Consider the following 23,010-nt stretch of genomic DNA (forward strand, 5'->3'; position numbering starts at 1 on the left):
AACATATGCCTGGACTGCATGTTAGATCTGTTGTAATAAAAAACAACAGTCTGAGGTCTGAAAACAGCGTTGGCCATTCAGCCTTTGTGAATATAGGCCAAACTACTCATGTTTTTCAGCACAACCTCTCAAATATACTCACAGCAGAATGTGGAAAAACAGGTCTGCTGGCTCAGAACTGAAAATGAGATTGCAATTTCACTACAAGTAATTACTGTACCCTTCACAGTATCAACTTTGACAGTATTTCAACTGTCAAAAGACTATCAGACTCTTAATGTTCCAATGACTAATTACAGCACAAATGTACCTGAGTATGGAGGGATGATACAGCAACAACTTCTACATTGAAAACTCCTTTGTGATTATCCACCCACTTCATTCCAGGAAGCGGAACCTGCAGGTTAGCAGAAAGATGAATAGGGATGTGCCGGAAAGCAAAGTTCTCATTAAAATTGCCATTTCTTGTCATTTTACTGTCAGATCATACACGTGTACCCATGCATAAAGACACACATTTGTCGAAACTTAGCATTTAAGAAATAAGAGTTAAAAATACACACGCACGCACACATAAACATATAGGTACACATACATCCTCTCACTTTTTTGACAGAAGTATTCTCCTGCTGATTTTCAACGTGAAGAACAACTCACCTCTGGAGAAAGCACTGAATAAGCCTGGGGTGGTTTTTCCAATGAAACAGGTAGGCAGAACTGACCAGTCTTTAACCGCCCATTTTGAAGCATCGGTATCCACTTTAAAGAGAAGGAATTAAAAAATCAGAAAAAAAAATCTTCTTTAGGCTTTCTTGAACTTTGCAGGCTTGACTATCTCGAACTCTACAATGGTATGAGCTGATGATAAACAAGTTGCAATTAAATGCATTATGAATGTATCCTGAGCTGAAAAATAGATTGAAATTCAGACACTCACGGTGTATCCAACTGGAGTCTCTAGGGGAGTGTTTTGCTTTTGTTGGCAGCTGACATGGTAGAAAGTAAAAAGCAGATGGTGGTGGTCGGTTAAAGTGGCTGGAAGCTTAATCTTGATTTCCTCATGAAAATCGGGAGACCTGTGCAGAGACCAGACACTCAACTGAGTCATCAATATAAGCAGCGTGGTTTACTATCTCATGCTTGAGATCTTTTAACTATCTGGAAGGAATGAGTTACATGGACCGTCCAAAGAGATTAAAGGCTTCACTTTCTAATTACCAAGGACTGGAAAAACTTCCAGTGTGCATTTCCAGCCCAAAAAATACGCAAGCAGCATAACTGACCCTGCGGGCGTTGCTGTAGGTGCTATGCAGTCACTGCTCCATAAATAACGAGACAGATTCACAGTGGTAAAGCTCCTTTTGGGTGGAACCACACTACATCCATAGGGAGCCACGGGTGTTTACAAACTGCCATATGTTTTACCTGTTGTGATAGACTACAGCTGTGTAAGCTTCTTTGGAAAACTCAGGACAGCTAGATTTGCCAAAGATGACCTGTAAAAAAGAAAAAAAATCAACAGAAATCCCCCATAAAATCATGCCAAGAATTTATTTCACAATCCCATTTACAGCTCTGTTAATGAGTCTGTGCAGTTGCAACTACTTGGTATATGCTCCTTCACTTCTATGCAACATTTTACCCAGTCACTGAGGAGTTTCCAATTTCAATAATCCCATTTACACATGCACACAGATACAGCTGAAGAACTGATGCATGTAACCACTGCCAGGCAGAGCCAACGAGAGATCTTCCCTGATATTTTGCAGATGCAAAAGGGCAAAAATCAGGAAGATTATGAATTCAGGAGAAATTAGAGGGAAGGAGGGAAGGGAGAGAACATCAGGAGAATCAGGCCAACAGAGCTTAGATGAGGCAAACTAAGGACAACAGAGAAAATTAACAAGTAAGTAACGACAAACTTCTCTGCAGGGATTTTCATCACAAAGTCTCAAACCACACTACAAGGAAGGGCAGTTTCACAAGAGCTGTACAAGTACAGCCTGGGGGGAGGCTTCTCACACCTAAACCTTCACCAAGTGCTGATCACTTCTGGCACCGAACACAAGTGTAACTATCACCCTTCGTTTCTTTCGTTTTCGTTTCTTCTATGAACTTCTTCGTTCATGGAAGCAAACACTGGGTGTCCACCGCCAGCATCTTGCTTTAAAATGCTAACTACTACATTTTTACTTTGCATACTCCATATAAACGCCCTCTATAAACACCTTGAGATATTCTAATTGTATGCTTCCTGGAACTCTGTATTTTGAAAGGCATTTTGGTGAGGTTTCTTTAACACTGGGATTTTATGGCTGTAATGTGTAACCTGTCTTGTCGGCATGCAGCATTCACACTGAGCACAAAGCTCTCCCCTCACCGGCATAGCATTGCTGGGGTCCTCTCCATACATGAACTGGACTTTGACAGTGATATTCCTGGCAGATCCTTGGCGGTTGGCAAAATTAAGACTCTGAGGATAGACATAAAGAAGGTTCCTGCAAGAGACAAAGGCAGCTCTGTTAGAATGACAGCGTTCACACCATTATTAATGCCGTTATTTAACACCCTAAGCAAAGCGTTTGTTATTTTCCATTAGTCGGTGGTTTCTCTTGAACACAAGCGCACACCCACACTTGTGTTCTTGATAATGACCTCTTCTTTTAGACAGCAAAAGTCTTAATTCACGTGATGTTTTGGAATAGTTACTGTTTATAAAGATGCTTGAAAAAAAATATCAAAAATTTCCCAGTGATTATATTATTTAGCAAGTTCAAGTGGAGAGAAAACATCTCAGGAGAGTGGCTGGTTTCTGCTGAATATCTTCTTTGTTGTGACTTTTTAAAAAAAATTCCTTTCATTGTGATAAATTCAGGTTACACCTCTCCTCTGACAATGGACTGAACTAAACAGATGTCTGTATTTTTTGCATTTTCATCAGATAGGCAATCTCTGCAATGCCTCAGAGGAGATGGTGTCTCCAGTTCCACACCCCAGTACCCACTCGGTGAAAGATGGGGATCAACCAAAACTGTCAGCTGAGATGTCAGAGTTTTGGCAAATTAATCCCATCCAAGGACTTGGTTCTGATATTCTCAACTCCATTTGCTCCCTGATATCCCTGGGTGCCCCCCTCTCTGCCACTACCACCTAACGCTGGGCCTAAGGAAAGGTCTAAGGGCCTGAGAAGGAACCTCCTTGCGGGCAGCGTGGATGCAGAGCTCTGTCAGGCTACGCGGGGCTGTATTACGGAGCCAGACTTCTTCACCCCTCCAGGCAGAGGAATATGCTTAGCTGGCACATGGGAAATTTATTCCCTTTCAAGTCCTTCATGCTGAATTAAGTTCTTGAATCCCAGCCCCGTTGGTCGCTTTGCCTAATCAACGCTCTCTTACTGTTTCAGAGGGGGCCTGTGCCGTTTTTGTGGCTCTACTAAATTACTTTGTTCTGGCATGAATACATTTGTTCCTTGATGTTCTTTTTAAAATGAAAATGGATATGAAAATTTACTCTAAAATGTACATTGTTCATAAAACTTTTATTAAGTATTATTAGCGCTTAAGAGAAGGATTTAATGTATTTGGGAAGCCTGGCTACAGGAACCCTATATTAAAGGCAGTCTTGTGCTGGGGATTGATTTACGCTGGATAGCAGAGAGGAACCTGAACCAAGCCTGCAGTTCTCCTACCAGCTCTTCTGCTGCGGCCTGGGAGAAAAGGAGTCATTTCAACAGCCTGATGAGAGATATGCTAAGACCCTGAAAGAGAATGAGAGCTACAAGCAGACATTAGAGCTGTTGTGACATGCCAACATAGGCTGTTCCTCCCTCTGCTGCCTCACAAGGCCCCGAAGACTCAGAGGACAATTATCACGCACTGTATGATTAGGAAGAAGCTCGTGTTGCTCAGAGGAATTTAAATGCACAGATCCCACCATAAGGCAGTGGGGGAGGTGGGTGCTTGCTACTCCTCAGGTAGCTTCTCTCCAGAGAGGTTCCCGGTGGAGGTACCATGCTTTTTTTGAGCAGTTACATACAGTAAGGAGAAAAATATCCCCCGTCTAACAGCCACCCTGAGATGCTGCTTTATCAGTTTCACCTTGTTACCCTCTTTCCTTTGAGTCATTACACTGTAAATCCTCATCTCATTACTTGTATGCACAAATATCAAAGCTCAGTAGTGCTTGCAGGACACCAGAGGTGTAATGCCACCCTCTGAAAACAGTGAGGGGAAGGATCTACCACGAAAATAACACTGCAGCACCAACAAACACACCTGACGTACACTGACAAAACAAAAGGACCGCTAATCCTTGTGCTTCCAAGTAACAGCTACCTCCTGAAGATATTATTCACAGATTGCTACCAATAAAAGTTTCAGCCAGAAGCTTTAAACCCAAGGACTTGTGTCTGGAGCCTTTATTACAATGCCATGCAAAATGTAGGCAAAGCTTATCTTATTATCTCAAACAGATCTCAGAAGTACTTTTACCTCCGTAAAATGAACGGCTGAAGTACAAAGGCTTCCCAAGCCTTGGAAATAATGGCACCAGGCACTGTCCTAAATATTTACATAATGTGATTGTAGCCATTTTCCAAATTTCTTCATAAATATATTAAAACATAAAGAGCTGGTCCTAACTCATAAAGGGGATGTCTACCCGTTATTAAAATTCTCCTTTTCAGTAAATCCCAGAGACCTTTTTCTTTGCTTTATTCCTACTATAAAAATCATTTAAAGCCCACTTAAAGAGGGTCACCCAGGTGTATCAAAGATCTTTAGGACCATGTTTATTAAATACATCTTTTCTTGACTGGGCTAACAGCTCTCAGGGACAGGATTCCCCCTTATGGTTTCCACAGCTCCCAAATCTTATGGTTGCATCATACCAGAGGGTCTTCTTTCCCCTGTCTTCCTGAGTCCCGCTTTGCGTGTGGGCTGTGTGACTGTTGTGACATCCAAGACCTGGAGGGTGGCATTTTCAAGAGCACTTAGCACTGCTTGACTTCATTGGTGCTGGCATTAATATGGAAACATCTACGGCTGCATGTGCTTAGCAGCCAGTGGTGAATTTTTAACACTTGACATCAGAGCATTCTGACTGCCTTTCCCCTTTGCAAAGCAAACCCTCCCACGGGGCAGTGCCTCGTCTGAGCAGCACTTGGGGACAAGCAAGATCCCGTTCCGTGCTGAGCTACCACGTGTTGGCTGAGCTGCCACCCCAAGTACTTTCAAGTGGATTTCGGAAGTTTTTTAAAATTTATTTTTTCCTAACTTTTGCAACCAGTTCTTCAAGTTTTGCAGTCCAAATCCTTGTGTCGAATGCCAAAGGCTGGACTGTGTTCCCTATTACAGAGCAGCGTCAGGCCCAGATAAAAACTTTACCTAAACGTCATCTACACAAGTGACAGACTGAGGACTTTCCCTACAGAAAATACCACTACATTGAAAGCACCTTTTATCTAGTTTTTAAGCACTGGAATTGTTTAAGTGGGGTTATCAGGTAGAATGTTATCTCAGTCTACCATTCAAAGTAAAAACTATCAAGCGTTTCAGAGGTAAGCTGTTAAGATCCCCAAGAACTTCCCATACAGGCACAATATGTGAGCAAACCAGATCCTGCACGTTTTTTGTTTTGTTTTAACTCATTTGAGTATCTCTTCATCTATTTCCATTGCTGTTAACAAATGAGAAAATGCTGCAGGAATGATGACTTGATGCAAACCTTTCAGGCTGATCACCACCCAGTGAACAACCCTAATTGTTTTAGCAATTTTTCTAACAGATTTTCATCAGGACCGGGCAAACACGGATTTGATGAGTTTCTTTAATGACAGCCCATAACCAAATTCCTTGTTGCCTACAGCCTTCCAGTCTCAAATGAGCAATTAAGCACATAGCTGCTCCCTACCACGTGCTACACCTGCCAGCAGCGAGCAGATGCAGCCCAGCATCATGCAAGGGGGGGCTCAGCTCCTGCTTTGCAAAGGGCAGCAGCAGAGAACCAGATGGGCGTTGAGTTGGCCAGAACCTCCCTTTCTGCACTTCACAAGTGCAAGCCTCCAGGCTGCCTTAATGCAAGCTGTATGGAAATGGACAGAACTAGGAGGGTCATGAGGTTATCTCTGCACTGGTCTGTACGTATCTCAGGCCTCTTTCTAGTTCAAAAGGGATTTCTAGGCAAAAGGATTGTCCAGCTGAAATATCTGAAGAGCTGGTTAACACCACGCTGCAGTTCAAGTGAAGCAAAGGCTGCTCAGACAGTACAGGAAGCCAAATCATGCCTGTACAAAATATTCACCAATTAATCAGAGATCTAAAATACATTCATGTTATTTAATTATTAGGGGGGAAGGGGCAGGTTACCTGCACATTATCAACCCTTCATCACCAAAGAAATTCATTGTATGAGATAACAATTTTGAAAATAGTTTTGGATTGCCATAAGAGATTACAGAAAGAAAAATACCTTTCATTCATACTGCACTACTCCTTGAGAAATATACACGGTTCCGTGCAGAGACCCAGTGCAGAACTGGACATTTATTTCAGAGTACCCGTAGACTTGTTTTATTCAGTGTGAATCTTAAACAGCAAGGGAAATTGTAAGGTGAGAAATGTAAGCAGGGTATTATTTATCTCACCCACCTCTGGAAAGCAGCTCTTAAAAAATAAGCTTTATATGGTGTAAATTACTGCACAAACCTTAAGACAGTAGAATCACATCCAGACAATCTCTGGACCTAATTCCCCCTTTCTCACTTAATCTGAACTAGCTGACAAGCAAATCCACTGCGGTACGATGAGTTACATCAGAAGACGGTACAAGATGAGAATCAGATTGTGTGAATCATCTGGGAATATTGTGCCCTTCCACAGCTTATCAAAGAGCTGCATAACCTGAAATGCAGCATCCAGTGCTCTCGAGCAGCGTAAACCCTTTTATAATCCTAAAGGAATAAAAGGAATCAGACAACACAAACAAGAAGCAATTTAGGCCTTATCAAGATTATGACCCACAATTAATCTATTAAAAAAGCCTTGTGTCAAAAACACGTCATACATCATCATTAACATTTTATAACAGCATGTCTGGCAGATGGAAAAGTTCAGAGGCAGCTTAATCAGCAACGTGCCCGGCTCTCAGGTTTCCCAGGTATCAACCTAGATTCGAGAGGGGTTACATTCGTTCAAATACACACAGTTTAATGATCAACTCGCTGGTCTGCCTCTTCTAAAATGAAGAGGAGTATATATAGATTAAATTCTTCAACACAGAACAGTCACACAGTGAAAACTATTAGGAAAAGTCTCTGCATCCTGAACAACCAAAGCGTAACAGGAGCAGAAATCATGAAAATCATTCTTATCTTTCTATTCACTGCCCCACTCACTCTCTCAGCTAGAGCTGAGAAGGACTTTTCTGCCCTTGATTCGGCCGCATCTCCTGAGACAAAATCAAGATTTGCCATGCTAGATGATGTACGAATCTTAGCCAACGGACTCCTCCAGCTTGGGCACGGTCTTAAGGACTTTGTGCATAAGACAAAGGGGCAGATGAATGACATTTTTCAAAAACTTTACATTTTTGATAAGTCCTTTTATGAGCTCTCACTGCAAACCAGTGAAATCAAAGAAGAAGAAGAACTACTCCGACAAACTACTGCCAGACTGCAAATCAACAACGAAGAGATAAAGAATCTCTCGCAGGAGATGAATTTGAAGATTGAAGACCTCATACAAAACAAAATCCAGCTGCAGGAGAAGGTGTGGGGACTGGAGGACAAAGTCACTAAGCTGGCCATTACCCAGCCTACAGTGCAAGAGACAAATGAAATTTCTTCACTCAAAGTAAGTAAATTTGTAAAAACCCCTGTCACACAAAGCCAAAGTAAATCGTAATGCTATTATTGGTAGTTATACAATAAAAGCTCATCTTTTCCTTGCATCCACACTGTAGTTCTATTGTGTATTTTGAGAAATAAATCACTGCAATAACCTTATGAGAATCAGTGCTGTAATTTGACAAGGGGGTTATTTTACAGTATAATTCCCCAGTGAAATCAGTGAGAAAATGGTGAAGTGGTAAGGCTCTGTATCTTTTTCAGATTTTGCAAATGTGTTTTTTTAAAAAAATGTAATTACAATGAGAAAAAAAAAAAATTAAATCAGGAAAGTGATTTGAGTAGCAAGCCCATAGCTTCTTATGTCATCAGCACACTACAAATCAATGCACTAGGAACTGCCTGCTCAGCACAGAAGCAGGAAGTTTCAGCTGAGGGATATTTGCAGTGCCTGTAGGGACCGTCCAGGACCAAAGAATTTTGCAGCTGTTAATAGACTTAATGCCAATACATGGAAATACATAGGTGGGTACAAGGTTTCCTATGGAAAAGGAAGTAGTAACTGCATTCTGCAAAAGCATAAAACACTGGATATTCATGTCAGAGCAGAAAGCTGAATCCTGATCTTCCAAATCCCAAGCTAACACCCTAAACACTGGGCATCATTCCTTTTTTTTTTGTCAGTGCCATATTTTTAGTTTGAATCAAGGACCAGCTCCACAGAATGTAATTGCACATGAAAATGGAGGAAAATAACAACAGAAGTCTATGACGTTGCCAGTAGCTTTCCTCAAAAAAAAAAAAAAGGTTAAAAAAAGGCTGGGTGTTCATTTCAGAGGCAAAGAAATTTGCACCTTTAGAGGAAAAGTGGACAGTCCCACGGAAAAGGCAATGTTAAATGGTTTGTGCCTCTCAGAACTGCCCCTGTGATGAGTTACTGAGGAAGTGCCCCTGTGAAGGCCTTTTGCAGCCCCTAACCACAACTCTCCTCCCTCCCTTCCTGTCCTCAGGCTTTTGTGGAGCGGCAGGACAACCACATCAAGCAGCTTCTGAAAATCGTGGAGGACCAGCATGCACAGCTCGACAAACAGCACAACCAAATCATGGAGCTGGAGGACAAGGTACAGTAACCATCACGACTCTTTTCTGAATCCGTTGCCTCTCATAACGCTGAAGGAGTTAATGCCCCACCATTCATTCCAGTCAGCCATCCCTCTTTTTCATATTTTGGTAGTGCAGAGAAGGCTATAAGCAATTTTGACCACAAAAATGCCATTATTTTCACCTTTTTGGGTGAAAGACTGCTGTGCTGCCAGGCTAGGGGCTGTGGCTAGGGCACACGACTGAGGATGCAGCTCCAAAGCATTGTCGATCAGTACCAGGCTGCTCTATTTCCTGACTGCTATTTTTCTTTTTCTTTATTATTATTATTATCTATCCTATTATTCTCGTTCCCTTGGTCTTCTAAGCATCATTACTTTCTATCTCTTTCTTCTTTTCCAATATTCACTTCAACAGGGAGCCATGTGCTGCAGCTCAACACGTGTAACCGAACGCTGGGTATCTGACGTGCCTGTATTTAATTTATTCCTAAGAGGAAGCTATAAAGGGAAAATGCCTTTTATAAAAGGAACTGTGGGTTCTGTGCTCTCAGATGTCGGTATTATTCGTCCAAGTGATGTCACCTGAGGAAATAAGTTAAATCTGTTTGCCCATTAAGGTGTACCTCGTGAGAACTGGTCATTTACTCACCTCATGAATCCTGTGTTGTCTGAGCTCACCTCATGAATCCTGTGTTTTCTGAGCAGTCAAACAGCTGCCGTACATACACTTGAAATCCACCAGTGTGGTTCTCGAGTTATTTTTATGTCATAAGTTGGCAATTTTAAATGGTTATGTTCATGTAAAAAATTACTCTCTGAATGACATTGCTCAGTTTGGTACATGAACCTCCTAATTTCAGAGCCTTGGGAAATTAACAGTCTGTAATTACACTTCTTCCCAGCTGAACCACATAGAGCTCCAGGAACTCGCAGAGAATTCCTTCACTGGGGAGCACACAGAACCAGAGACCACCCCCTTTTTTGTGCACAACTCCACAGCTGTAACATACAAATATGAAGGTGAGACCATACGCCTTAGCTGCGACTACACAATACAGTGCTTTGGGTTTTTAGTTGTCAGAGACCAAAAGCAAAATGCTTTTATGTTATATACAGTGCTGTTGGAAGGAGCTGGATTTTCTGTTTTGGAAAATGCCATAATCTATTTAGCCATGCTGTATGTACACTTGTCTCTGGGATGGCACACAGATTTATGCCATAATCGTGGCCTCAGTCTTCAGCCTCCATTCACTCCATGTGGCAATACTTTTACTGCCACTTTCTGATGCCTGTCTTAGAGAGTATGAACAGAGAACTAATTTACTTCAGCTGATTTCAGGGTTTGGAAAAGCTTTCTTTAAAGCTGAGATGCATTTTTGAACTGCAGCAAAGGGATCAGTATTAATTGGGAAATTTTGAGGGATGGAAAAGTCCATTTGCCAGAATCCAGTCTCAAGCCTTACAGTTTTTCTAAAATTATCTGAATTGAGAACTTGCCAAACCTAAATGTAGGTGGCCCAATATGGGCCCAATATATGCACAACTTGGCAGCAGTACTACCATGCCCAAAGCAGTTTGCCCATTTCAAGACCTTTACCGAGATAAAGACCAAAAAGCTTGTTCCAGGTTTTGTGTTGGCTCTACTCTATGGAATAATTCAAGTCACAAAGCTGAATTAAAACTTACCACATCCAAAACAGGGTTTGTAATTGTCTGGCGCTTGCTTTCCTAGGTGCTGCTCCTGACTGCACTGCTCTCTACAACAGCGGCATACAGACCAGTGGCACTTACACTATTAAGCCCAATGGCTCAGAAGCTTTCGATGTCTACTGTGAAACAAAATTCGGTAAGACAGCTGTGCTAGCAACAGTCCCATTTTCACATAGGTAGTTTTCTATAAGCCAAAAAGCCATTTCTCATCCCAAAGTACACACCCAGAATCGTCACAGACCAAATGCACAGCACCTACCCAAGCTCTAACTTAGTAAGAAACCCATTTGGCTGTTTCCTTTGCCAATGTCTAGAGGCCACATGTAGCTTGGCCAGCTGACTGTTCCCCCATTCTGGCACCCTGCAGTGCTGCTCTGCCCTCTCCAGCTTCCCCGCTGCTCCTCGCCGCAGCTGGCTGGGAACACGCTGGTGCAAACGTGACAGGGCGATGGGATATGCTTGGATGTGTACACAGAGCCACATGGGCCTGCCCTGTGCAAAACCCTCCTTTGCTTACGTTTGTTGAAATTCGTTAAACAAGGTTGTCATGACCTGGTCAGGAGCAGGATCTCAGCCGTCCTAGCCAGCCGTGGCCTCCAACACTTCAAACCTCATCTGGAGCTGGGCTCCCAGCAGTCAAACACCACCAGTTAAAGGCAGGCAGCAGAAGGGCAGCCACGGCAGCACCGTCTGGGTGTCAGGGGCTGGTGGACTTTGTTATGCTGCATTTTCTCCCCGGTACTTTAAAGACTTAAGCCAGGTTTGTGACTTATTTCCTCTTCGCATTTGCAGGCACTTCCTGGACCGTAATCCAGAACAGAGTGGACGGATCACTAGATTTTAACCAAACCTGGGACGCCTATGCCAAGGGGTTTGGTGATCTCAATGGTAAAAATGCTGCTTCTGCTTTCTTTGCTTTGCATAAATTGATTTGAGAAGCTGAGTTTTCTCAGAAAGGTGTCCACATGAGAGCAGACAAAACCTACAGACAAATCTCAGCAGCTTGCCTCATTAGTGGAATACCAGAAAGCACTTGCCAGAAAGTTTACGTTAGTAAAATTCTCCAAGACACAACTTCAAACATGTCTAGAAACTTTTGCTGAATCAAGTCTGAATCAGAGTGTTCTGAATGCTATTTTAGCTATTGAGATTTTATTATTTACAGGAGCACCCCGCAATGCTTTGAAGTAACACGCAAACACACTACCTCACCAAGGTGCTTTCACTACTTTCTCTCAACCTTTCTGCAACCACGTTTCCCTTAGAACCACCGTCTGATGCGTCTTTTTTTTCCTCTTTTTTTTTTTTTTTTTTTTCCAAGAGCGCCTGCAGCGGCGTGGGGGGTGCTCCCTTACACAACCACCTCTGGTGTCCCGCGTGGTGGCCAATGTCCTCACCTGGCTGGCCAGGCCGAGGCAACACCCACATTTACCTGTTAATTATCAACTCCAAAGAAGTTTTATCACCAAGAGCTGCCTACCAGCTTCCCTATCCAGAGTATTTTTCCTGTTTTTCTCTGACAATGAAATGAGCCTACTTTGGTTTAGAAAATATTGTGACTTCGTAGGCACAGCAGAGATTAAAACTTCACCGTTTGGGGACAGCAGCTCACAACTGAGGTAGACTTTTACCCGCACAGTTTGTCTGATCGTATTGAATGCTACGGTTGCCCCTTTACTGGCCTCCCATTCCCATGTATTAAACCAACATGAGGCCACATCTTTTCAGTGTCAGAGGATGGCATTATGCTCAGCCACGTACCAGTCAGTTCGGTGCTGCATGCTCTAAGGTGAGAAAACACCAGGCTACTGCTCCACACCTGTAAATTGTGGGGTGTTTTACTCATCTTGTCGTCTATTGCTTTAAATGCCACCTGCATGTATGGCATTCAGCTGTACTCTTTCTACATGGGGCAATTACCTACTGACACCAGTGGCTCTGATAATTAGTTACGAGTACAATTTATGAAGCAATTAATCAAAAATGATAGCAAAAGAAAAATGCTCAGGTTAAATTCACTCTGTATACAAGGGGATCAAAACCTCAGGTTAGTTTTGCAGTTCTTTTGGTAAAAAACAACGACTGCAATTAGGTTTTATGTATGTCATTTGCTTCATTTGTCACGCAGGTCCAATCATGCGTGTTTTAAATGTCTTGAGCTCCCACCCAGAGTTTCACAAGAGGTGGGAGAAGCTCCAGTTCATTTATATCTCTAGCTTTTATTGATCACCAGTGTGCAATTAAGAAGAGGTAAACAAAAAGAATGTAGCAGGAGACCTCTGAAAAGATCAACAGTTCCCAAGGCTCATATTATTGATTTAATTAAAGCAATGAATAAATCCTTTTAAATACTATATTTTCACATATACCAACCACAGGTTATCTGTAAAAACAAATTCAATAGCAGGGGGAGCGATATGGGTTTTTAGGGAAAGTTTAGCACCTTCCCCCACTAACTCTCCGCCTGGTAACTTCTGTCCCCAAACCCTCACCTCTGACACCTCTTGATTCTCGCGTTGCACTGCTTACTTAAATACATGTTTTCAAATGATGATATTTTAAAGGTGAATGAGTTACCTGAGGTGTGGGTTTGATATCTGAAAAACATGATAAATGTTTTTTTAAAGGCTCCGCATTCACACCATCTGTTTACTGTGACTTTGCAGAGGAATTCTGGCTCGGCCTGAACAAGACCTATGCCATTACTCAACAAGGGGACTACATCTTACGGATCGAGCTGCAGGACTGGAAAGATAATAAACGTTACATCGAGTATGCATTCGACCTGGGAGGCCCGGAGACAGACTACACACTTCAGCTTTCACGGATCTCTGGGAGCATCCCCAACGCGCTGCCCGAGCAGATGGAGCTGCGGTTCTCAACTGCAGACCATGACATGGCTGCAATAAACAACTTCAACTGCCCAGAAAACTATCTAGGTATCAGTATGCCGGCCGGGTACACTGAAGTGGCTGTTTCCTTGTTAAGTGAAGGATGGTAGCATGCTTTAGTGGGTGGTTACCGGTCTTTGCTTGACTTTAGAAACAAAAAGGGAGGGTAGCAGCATCTTTGTCCTTGCAGGAAAGAACAGGAGATGTTTTTTGTTGAGTCCTACAGCGAGGCATCATCTTTCTGTTTTATAGAAGGCAAAACTAAAGCATGGTGAGGCTGTGTAAATGACCAGCATTAGAAACAGAACCAGCAGCATCAGCTGAGACAAACTCTTGGGCAGAGATTCTGAGCTCTAAAGCAAAGGGCAGGTCCTCCTCTGCGGCCTGCTCTAGTAGGGCAGCCTAGGTTGGATTGTTTCATCTCCTCTTGCAAAAAAAAAAAAAAAAAAGAGAAGCAAAACTGACTCTTGGCTCCATTTTGACTACAAGCCAAAAGTTCAGAATGGAAACTCACCATCATTCAAAGCCAGATTTTAGCTGTGTGTCAATAGTATATGCTACAATCACTCTCAAAAGAGGAAGAAAGAAGCGAGGCTGAAGACATTTCTCCTTCATGATAATGTGATTAAAGGGTTCCCACATTCTTTGATTTTAATGAAGCTTTTATGTTTTGCCACTTTATAGCAAAAAGCAACCAATGCAAAAAGCAGTTCATCATTAAACTACAGGATACAGAACTGCCCGCCAGGCACCTAACTCTGTGCAGCAAACATTCTGTACGTGTCATTCTCAGCTTGAATACTGTTACATCTGAAAGAATGCTGAGCATGTTACACAGCTCTAATGACCACAGAGCAGATGGGTAATGACTTCCAAAGTGCTAGACTTTTATATTTCGCACAACAGTCAAGGCAGAACTGGGCTTACAATTCAAGCTTGTGGTTAAGGACATGGCCAATAAAAAACATGGTTTGTTTACCAAAGGCTCTTCAGCCTCCAGATGCAGAGATTTACCTGCTTCGACTTGAGAAAAGCATTGGGAAATCAGAAAGTCTGCTGGGCAGGGTCTCAGGAAACATGAAAGTGTGGAGGTAACCTCCCAGGTTACCTCCTGCATTTGTGCACGCGGTTTTCTGCGCAGCACCGCTTCTGTGTGAAGCTGACAGTAAGAGGTAGCACCACATTTCTGTGGTGGCCTTCAAGTGGCAAGTGTTAGTGGGTTTATGTGCAAGCAACGTTTCATTTGGGTATAGCGGGTGATTGTCACTTTTGCCAGAAATGGCCTAAAAACGATTTGTGTTGCAAATGGAAACTGTACTCAGAAACTGAGCACAACAGGGTACAACTGACACTACAATCTTTTTTCTTAGGAGGCTGGTGGCACAGCGAGTGCGAGGAAACCAATCTTAACGGGAAATACGTCGCTCCAAGATCAAAAGGAAGACTAGACAGAAGAAAAGGCTTATACTGGAAGCCTAAGAAAGGAAGATACTACTTGCTCAAATCAACCAAAATAATGATACACCCAACAGATCTAAAAAGCTTTGACTGAATGCTTAACCTGACGCATGTGAATTCAGAACATATACACTGAACACTGCTACATCAGAGAAATTCATGTTATGTTTAGTAACAGATGCATATCCAAATCCATACACTGTATGGTGTATTCTCCAATGACACAAAGCCTGAGGCATGTGTGATGGCCTTACCATACGGTTGGTGAGTATTCTCCTTCCCCCTAGCCCAAATGTCAACCTGCTATAAGTTAAGTAGGGTTTTACCTCCCCAGGATCAAACCCTAGTGCCTAGGAATCGGCTGCCTGTTCACGTATTAGATAATATTGCTTGGGGGAAAGGGTTTTCAGGCTGTTGCATTTGTCTCTGGGTTGTGTAGGGGGGAACAGGAAAAGTGTTTCAGCAAATATAAAGGGCTGGCAAAATGCTACAGAAGACATTTAGGTGTTAATTTGTAGGAAAAATAAGAAATTCTGTTTCATAAAGTGACTGATTTGTTGTTTGGTTCATGTTATTGTTGTGGAATGTTTCTGTGAGCAAACAAAAGATGAGTAACCCCCCGTTTTAGGGATCTGTGTATTTCCAAACAAACTTTCAGTGGTGTAGGTCAGGCCGATCTTTGCTGAAGCACTGTACTGACACAGCTGTAGATGTGTACACACACATCAAGTAAGCCGAAGCACAGACCTAATCTTTTAGATATCACACTTCAAATAATAGCTTAAGAACCGTGTTTACAAACTGAAACTTAAGGGCTAAGCTTCAAAGCTTCCTGAAATGAGTAAGAGATCGTTTCTTCTCATCTGGAACGGATTTAGACCCATCCCTTTGTGACCTTTTCATATAGCTCACTGAGAAATGAAATGAAAGACCAAGTGAGCACATGACCAAACACCTTTCAAATAGAGAACAGCTGAGTAACTGCCTGGGGGCAACTCCAATGGAGTCAATGGTGCCATCCGATGAACCCTATAGGCAAAACCCACGCGACAGTGCTGGTCCTGCTCCTGAGGACACATTCACATTTGTTTAACTTCAGCTGCAGAAGGCAGCCTCTGAGGCAGCAGGACTGTTGACACGCTTGCAGGTGGAGTGCTGCAGAAGTGTTTATTGACAAAGACCCCAATTCTGCAGTTATCTTGAGTCATATTGACTTGTATATTTTATATAACCCTTGTACAGTACAGATTTTTTTTTATCTCATTTGCAACCATACAAAAATGGTCTTAACTTGTAACTAAATACAACTGTGAATAGAATGTGCTAATCACAAAGAAACTGCAAAAATACTGTTACTTTTTATGGATTTATCACAAAGAAGAGAATACATAGTGCTGCTTATTTGTACCGGTCTATTTTGTGCTGCTTAATTACCTGTCTAACCTCTACCACAAATAAATAAATAAATCTTCTGAAAAGACGTGAGGTGTGGAACTTGAATAAACTCTTTCTTGTAAGCTTTGTTTTCTAAGAATCTGGTCTGTATTTATCCAGTTTTTATGACAAGAAGTAACTGATGTTGTGAGTAATTTGGTGAAATTACTCAACTGAAGATGAAGGCAACACCATTCAGAAGTGTATTATCTTCAATGATACCATGAAAGAGCTTTAAATTAATAGAGGAAAAATAATGAAAAGAAATCTGCTCCCTGCCTACACTTAGTTATAGAAAGGTTGTTGTTTTCTGAAACACTTAAAAAATATTCTTGTAGATCTTCAGGTTTTTTTTTAAAGCATTGTAAACAAGGAAATTGCCTTTAAATCAGAACAAAAATATGAAAGGGATTATGCATTTTCTTCATTTTTATCCCCCACTGAAAGACAAAAATAAGCCATTTAAGGTGCCAGAAAGCAGTAAAACTGGTAAGAGAATACTGGCTTTAGCACACAGACAAAATTTAAAACCTAGACAAATTTGAAAAGAATTCAACTAAATTCCACTTTGAATTTTGCAAGATAGAGAAACCTCTCTCACGTCCCTGTTCATAGCCAAGTTTTACACAACCGTGTTCATCCCTAGACAACTGTGAATTTTCTGCTATGTCAGTCTGGACCCTTTCTGTCTCTCTGGCACAGCAGATCTACTGATGCAGCAAGTTTTGCAACAAACCAGATGATAAGATAGGAATTTTTGGACCTGCCATTCTCTGGCCTTGAAATGTGAGATGTATTTCAAAACTAACCTGTACGTGGTATTTGGAACGTAGACATCCCTGGCAGGAAACTCCAGGATTTCTCGTGTAGGTCTAACTCTGCTGTCTGGGTAAAGTTTGACTTGCAGCAGCTCTGGAGTTAGACAGTAATGGGGATTCTCTGGAGCTGGAGATATGTCTATCTTTAATTGAGCTGTAAGAAGAAAATGGTTTAATTATAAGTAGAAATTAAATATACATCAATAAAGCTTGTTCATGCTTTCTTTCTTTAGGTTAATATCCTATATATTAATTTCATAAATAAACAAGTGATAAATTACAGCCAATATGGATCTGTTTAAAAACAAGTTGCAGTGAATGAAGCTGATACCTAGGATGATCAGAGTACCAGCTAATAAGAACCAGCAGTAAAGAGGTATCTTAAATCTCAAATGCTGTTCTCATAGGCAGGTTGGGGAAATACAGTCTACATAATACTACTAACCCAGGTAGCACTAAAAACAATATTCAAAATCTCATCAGGAATCTTGCCTATCAAGCTGGAAGGATATATCACAAGTTGCTGAAACTTAATCTGCAACAAGATTTTTGAATATTTTCCTTAGCAAGTCAGCTGACAGTACTGACAGCACACAGTATTGGTGGATATCACTGAGGCTGGAATGATTGTGAAAATTTGGAGAACAGAAGAAGTGGAGAAATGGCATCAAATGATGAAGGTGAAACTCAATATAAGAGTGAAGGGCTTGCTTTAAGGAGACACCACTCATACAGATATATATATATATATATAAATGGTATGGATCAGTTCTGTACAAAAGTGCTGTTTGACAACAGTGACAAAGAGCCAGTGTCCAGAAGAAAGCTACAACCATTACAGAAGCACAGAATATCCTGAGCTGGAAGGGACCCACACTGATAACTGAGTACAACTCATCCTAGGATATATTTGTGCAGTTTCATGTGTAAGACACTGGAGACAAATTCCTCTGCTGTGCTTGCTACAGAGGAGGTCTCAGAAGGAAGAGCGTACCCTGTTTAAAGCACCATGCTTGAAGAAAAGCATGGATAGATTAAAGAAGCCCTGGAACAGAGTAACAAAACCACAAGCAATTTTACAATCACAACCTCTATCAAAGGGCTGAAAAAAAACCCTGACTGGTTAGTCTACTACAAAATGGACGTGAGGAAAAGTGAACTAATAACAGTATTCAGGTATCTGAAAGGTTGCGATAACCGCCCTGAGGGCAGGACACACCATAATCAGGTTACTTTTCAAAAACATAATTTTAGAAAGTTTTCTTAATACCTAATCTCACCAGAGAGACAGAGGAGTGCTGGGAGAGATAATCTACGGAAGCAGTAGAATTGCTGTCAATGGAGATTTTAAAGAGCAGGTTAAGTAAATATTGTCAGAAATAGCATAGGTCAGGGACTGGTGATGTTTCAATTCTGGCACGCTGGTGTTTCTATTTTTCTTTCTCAAACAGAGATGGAATCTGTTCCTACTAACCAAGTGGTAGCCGGCAGAGAGACCTCCTCTCAGCTGGAGAGTAGCGTTTTACTCAGGGAAACAGAGGCTCCTCAGCCCCTGCTGGGTTTGGGGCTTCGGGGTTTGTATCCTCTTCTCACAGATGCTACTCTGTGTGGCAAAGCTGTGAGTATCAGTGAAAAAACTGCCAAAAGGCCACCTCTGGGACTGCTGTCAACAACTTCCCAGGTTTTCTTTCATCTACTTGCTTATAAGAATTGGGTGGCAATTAGGAAGGACTAACTTAACAACCCTAATGTGCATAAGCCAGAAAGATCTTGTTCAATACCTGTGATGGGTCTCAGCCTCCGTAATACTGATGATGGCCGTCTCATATCAGCAAGGAACTTGTACAAATCTTCATCGCTCAGGCGATCACCCTCCTGTTGGGTGTCAGGAAGAAAATGATTATCTACACAATCCTTGAGAGCATGAATAAACCATCTGATACTGTAGTCTCCTCTGACATCAAAATGTACCTTCCCAGAACAAGGTGTTAACATTAACGTGCTAAATTACAGTTAATTTCTCCATCCCTTTTCCTTTCCTTTTTATCTTATTAATCATCGTGACAGCTGCAGGAACTTTTCAGTGAAAACCTTTTGTCTCCCCATCAATATTATCTTTTTTAAAACTGAGAATGGTTGTTAAAAGACTTCCCCAAAATATCCATTTTTAGCAAGTATAATGGTTTGAAAAAATATCCATCATTCACCTTGTGATCCTCCTTCCTTTTCCCCTGCTTTTTCTTTGGTACAAGTCTAAAAGAGTCTTACTTGTCAAGAGGAGTGTTAATGAACAGTGGGAACTGGAAGGAGTTTGCTGTCAATCTTCCTTGTGCCACATTCTAGTAGCTCAAGATTTTGTTATAACAGTATAGAAAATGTCACTTTGCCACCCTTTAGCTACCAAAAGTAGAAGATACCTGATTATAAAGGTAATAAAACCCAGTATGAAAGAAAAAGCAAATGAAAGGATAAAAATGCTCAGTGGTATTCAGTTAATTGTACTCAAAGATACTAAAGGAAGGGAAGATCAAAAATAAAAAGAATTACAAACTTAAATCAACGTGTTGCAATTTTTACAAAATAAATTAATTAAGCAAACTGTTTCAAAGTAGCCAAGAGATACCAAAGTAAATACATATGCTTCTGCAGATCATTACTTATTTAATGGCCATGTTTAAACTGGCGTGTATTACAAAAAGGGCTGCAGAACAAAGCCAATGGATGGAATAGCTGCATTAGCAATACTGTAATACTTTTTTCCCCTCACTTTCTAAGTTTTTGGTAAATACAAGACATAACTAGATTTTAACACCCTAAGTAAAAGGTACTGCCTATACTGTTATGCGTCACTGAGACCCCAAAGATAACATCTGCAAACTCCAATTTCAGTCATACTGAGTTTCTTGAAAGCACTGAGCAGAACAGACAAGAGTCACCTTCCAGTTACATGGTTTCCACCAGTATAACTTCGTGCCCTGGATGACATTTCTCCTTCTTTACACCACTGAATTTAAGAGCAGACTTTGGATGGCTACCCACAGTGAAATTGGCAGGCAACCAAAACAATCAGAAAAAAGAGAGCTCAGTCAACTTGCAATATATAGAATACACATTTTTGTATTCCCAGTGGTCAAGGAATCGGTCCAAAAAATATCTGGTTGTACACTATTAAATCCATTTTATACACAAAGGTGACATTCAAATAATAATTTTCCTTAACCAGATGTGGCATTAAGCAAACCTTAGAAAAAATTAATGAACTGAAACCATTTTCTAAGCTTAACTACAAATTTTATTCTGTTTAATCATGTTTTCCGCTGATTCTCTGGGAAATCCCAAGCTCTGGCTCAGGAGAGCTGCCACTCAGCAAAAAAGGCATGAGAAATGCTTTGTTTTCTTGGGCATCACTGGATGTGTTCAGGGAACTGATGCCAACCACAAATCAAGCTGATGAAAATGTTTCTGAGCCTCCTGATGGTTCAAGAGGATTCTCTATCACCCAATGAAACCAAAGGAGTCCAGTGAACATCATGACAGAGGCTACGCAACTCCTAGACTAGGACATCTGGAATACTTTTTGTCACATACTAACCCCAAAAAAAGTTATCCTTGGCTTTCGTGCACCTGCTTCTATGAACATTTTGCTAAATATGCTTACCAAAAAGCCAAACAGTGGTTTTTCCAGTGCATGTTAGAAAAATCTGGAGTAAAATAAACCAACATTATTCTGGGGAGACCCATTTCTATGAGCTAGAATGGTTAAGTCTGTAAACCATAATGATGCCTTATCACTGAAGTCAAAAACAGCTAATAGTTTCAAGTTCTGTAATGCAATTATTCACAGTAAGCTCCTTGAAAGAATCCACCAACCAACTGCAGACCTGCTGGTGGCAGGATAAGCATACAGTGTAATAAACCCACTGCATGTTGTTCAGAGCTATCTTGTGGTGAGGGAACAGACACTGCATGCACTGAAAGCATCACAAAATACTCCTTCGGGTCTAAACTAACTTCACGTGATCAAATAACTCTGCCCAAGAAGCAACTTCCTAATTAGGTAGTTTCATACGATACCTGCTTAAAGAAGTTTGTCACTGTGAGAGTAGCTGGTCTAAAACTGGTCAAATTGCAAGCCTCGTCACCACTCGTGGTTCTCTCTAATGAACGCCTCCCAACAATACTGGAATTCCGTCTCTCCGACCACGATCCTTTGCGTTCTTCAAAAAACAAGAAGGGAGAGAAATTAAAAAAGAAAAACAATTGTCCAAGAGCCTACCTCTGTTCCAAGCCGGATTTTCTACACAAGAAGATAGCTGCTGCCTTTGGAAATTATGCAATAAGCGTGATAGAAGAGGTGGTTATGCTAAGACAATCACACTCCTGAGGCATCAGGAGGCTATGAAGCACAGCTGACTACGTCTGCTCCTCTCACAGCAACCTCACCCCAGTGCCTTACTGCTATTATAAAAGTCTTTATCATGTGGAGATTTATGTATTTCTCTTGCTCTGAAAGATGATGAAGTTGGCAGTTTTGGGGATGCTGAAGAGCAGTTTCAGATGAGCCGTGTGGTTCACAAAGATTAATCCACTCCTTTGGAAAATGTTCATCAGCCTGTAACACTCTCAGTTAGAAGCCTGGTTTTAAATAATATAACAGATGGTTTGCTTGTAAAATCCTTGAAAGATAAATCCATTTGTTATGCTGGACTTTTCTGTTTTATTTCAACCACGACCCAAGACTATCAGAAGGCCTAGAGCAGGGGAGGGGAAGTGATAAAAGGAGCAACAGCAGACACAGTGCATGAAGCAAGACTTCAGTATACTCTGGATTTGACCGCACGCCCTTATGCAGATGCCATATACTGTACCTCCTGTGCCAACTTCTACTTCTGTGGAATCTCTTTCCAGACTTCCAGCGCTACTCACAATGTTCATTAAATGAATGGCTGTCCAGGCAAAAGGCATTCGGTATTTGCCTAGTCTTTGGCAAAACTGTTCTGCCTGGCATTTCAGTTTTTCCAACTTTTCTTTATTCTGTGAAGAAAGTTTAAACCCAGATCATTAAAAAGAGTGGAATAGAAACAAAGGTTCATCTAGAAAAATCACTACGTAGCAATGGCATCTGTTCTAACTTGAAATGATTTTGTGCTTCAACCTTGCTTTCTAGAGGAAGATCACTATTATGCAAACAGACTTCTGCTTCACAACACTGCCATCAGGACAATAGTACCAGGTACAGGACAGCCTGATGGTCAGAGAAGCTGACTTTCTGCTCTTAAGCTTCCTGAGCAGCCTGTCGAACCCCAGTGCTCGTTTGGCCCACTGATCTTTGAAGAAAAACTAAATTTTACTCCGTGAGGTCTGAAATGGCCTCTCTTAATCAGGTGCTTGGATCATCTGGAATTGCATGGGAAGCTGAAAACATTTCTCAAAAGCAGTATCATGCTCATGTTACTGAGAAAAAGAGGATTTGGAAGGACTTTGCCATAATTCTACATTTTAAACAGCAATTTTTTGCTTCAGAAAGGCTGTTAAATACAGTTCTTTTAAAAGTCCATAGACAGGGAGTTGGATAACAGACAGCTCTGCTACTTGCATTCTTCTTGCATGTTCAGCACATGCTTGTGCACCTTGCTGCAAAGGAGACCTTGCAAAATCAACCTTTTAACCTACATTCCCAAGCATCCTGCAAATCCAATTCCAAAATTTCACATAAGCACATTCCAACTTGTCAATCACAGGAGACACGGGGG

The 23,010-nt window shown here is 41.4% G+C and overlaps 2 protein-coding genes across 16 annotated transcripts in view; one reads left to right on the top strand and one right to left on the bottom strand.

Moving 5' to 3' along the window:
* The window catches only part of DOCK7 (dedicator of cytokinesis 7), a 96,137-nt gene that overhangs the window by 41,112 nt on the left and 32,015 nt on the right, over positions 1-23,010 (bottom strand). For all 15 annotated transcript variants that reach the window (XM_035333524.1, XM_035333523.1, XM_035333521.1 and 12 more), the window contains exons 11-19: positions 22,126-22,291; positions 21,332-21,474; positions 19,039-19,132; positions 17,249-17,411; positions 2,381-2,498; positions 1,426-1,496; positions 938-1,076; positions 658-759; positions 311-397 (exon numbers count right to left, since the gene is read on the bottom strand). In XM_035333524.1, the coding sequence (XP_035189415.1) occupies positions 311-397; positions 658-759; positions 938-1,076; positions 1,426-1,496; positions 2,381-2,498; positions 17,249-17,411; positions 19,039-19,132; positions 21,332-21,474; positions 22,126-22,291 (1,083 nt within the window). The remainder of the gene's footprint in view (positions 1-310; positions 398-657; positions 760-937; positions 1,077-1,425; positions 1,497-2,380; positions 2,499-17,248; positions 17,412-19,038; positions 19,133-21,331; positions 21,475-22,125; positions 22,292-23,010) is intronic.
* On the top strand, positions 7,268-15,551 carry ANGPTL3 (angiopoietin like 3). The gene is made up of 7 exons (XM_035333526.1): positions 7,268-7,850; positions 8,854-8,964; positions 9,849-9,966; positions 10,679-10,792; positions 11,449-11,544; positions 13,323-13,595; positions 14,918-15,551. Exons 1-7 carry the CDS (start codon positions 7,353-7,355, stop codon positions 15,097-15,099), a joined length of 1,392 nt encoding a protein of 463 aa, XP_035189417.1. The 5' UTR covers positions 7,268-7,352; the 3' UTR covers positions 15,100-15,551.

The sequence above is a fragment of the Oxyura jamaicensis genome, chromosome 8 (assembly GCF_011077185.1).
Source record: "Oxyura jamaicensis isolate SHBP4307 breed ruddy duck chromosome 8, BPBGC_Ojam_1.0, whole genome shotgun sequence".
NCBI lineage: Eukaryota > Metazoa > Chordata > Aves > Anseriformes > Anatidae > Oxyura > Oxyura jamaicensis.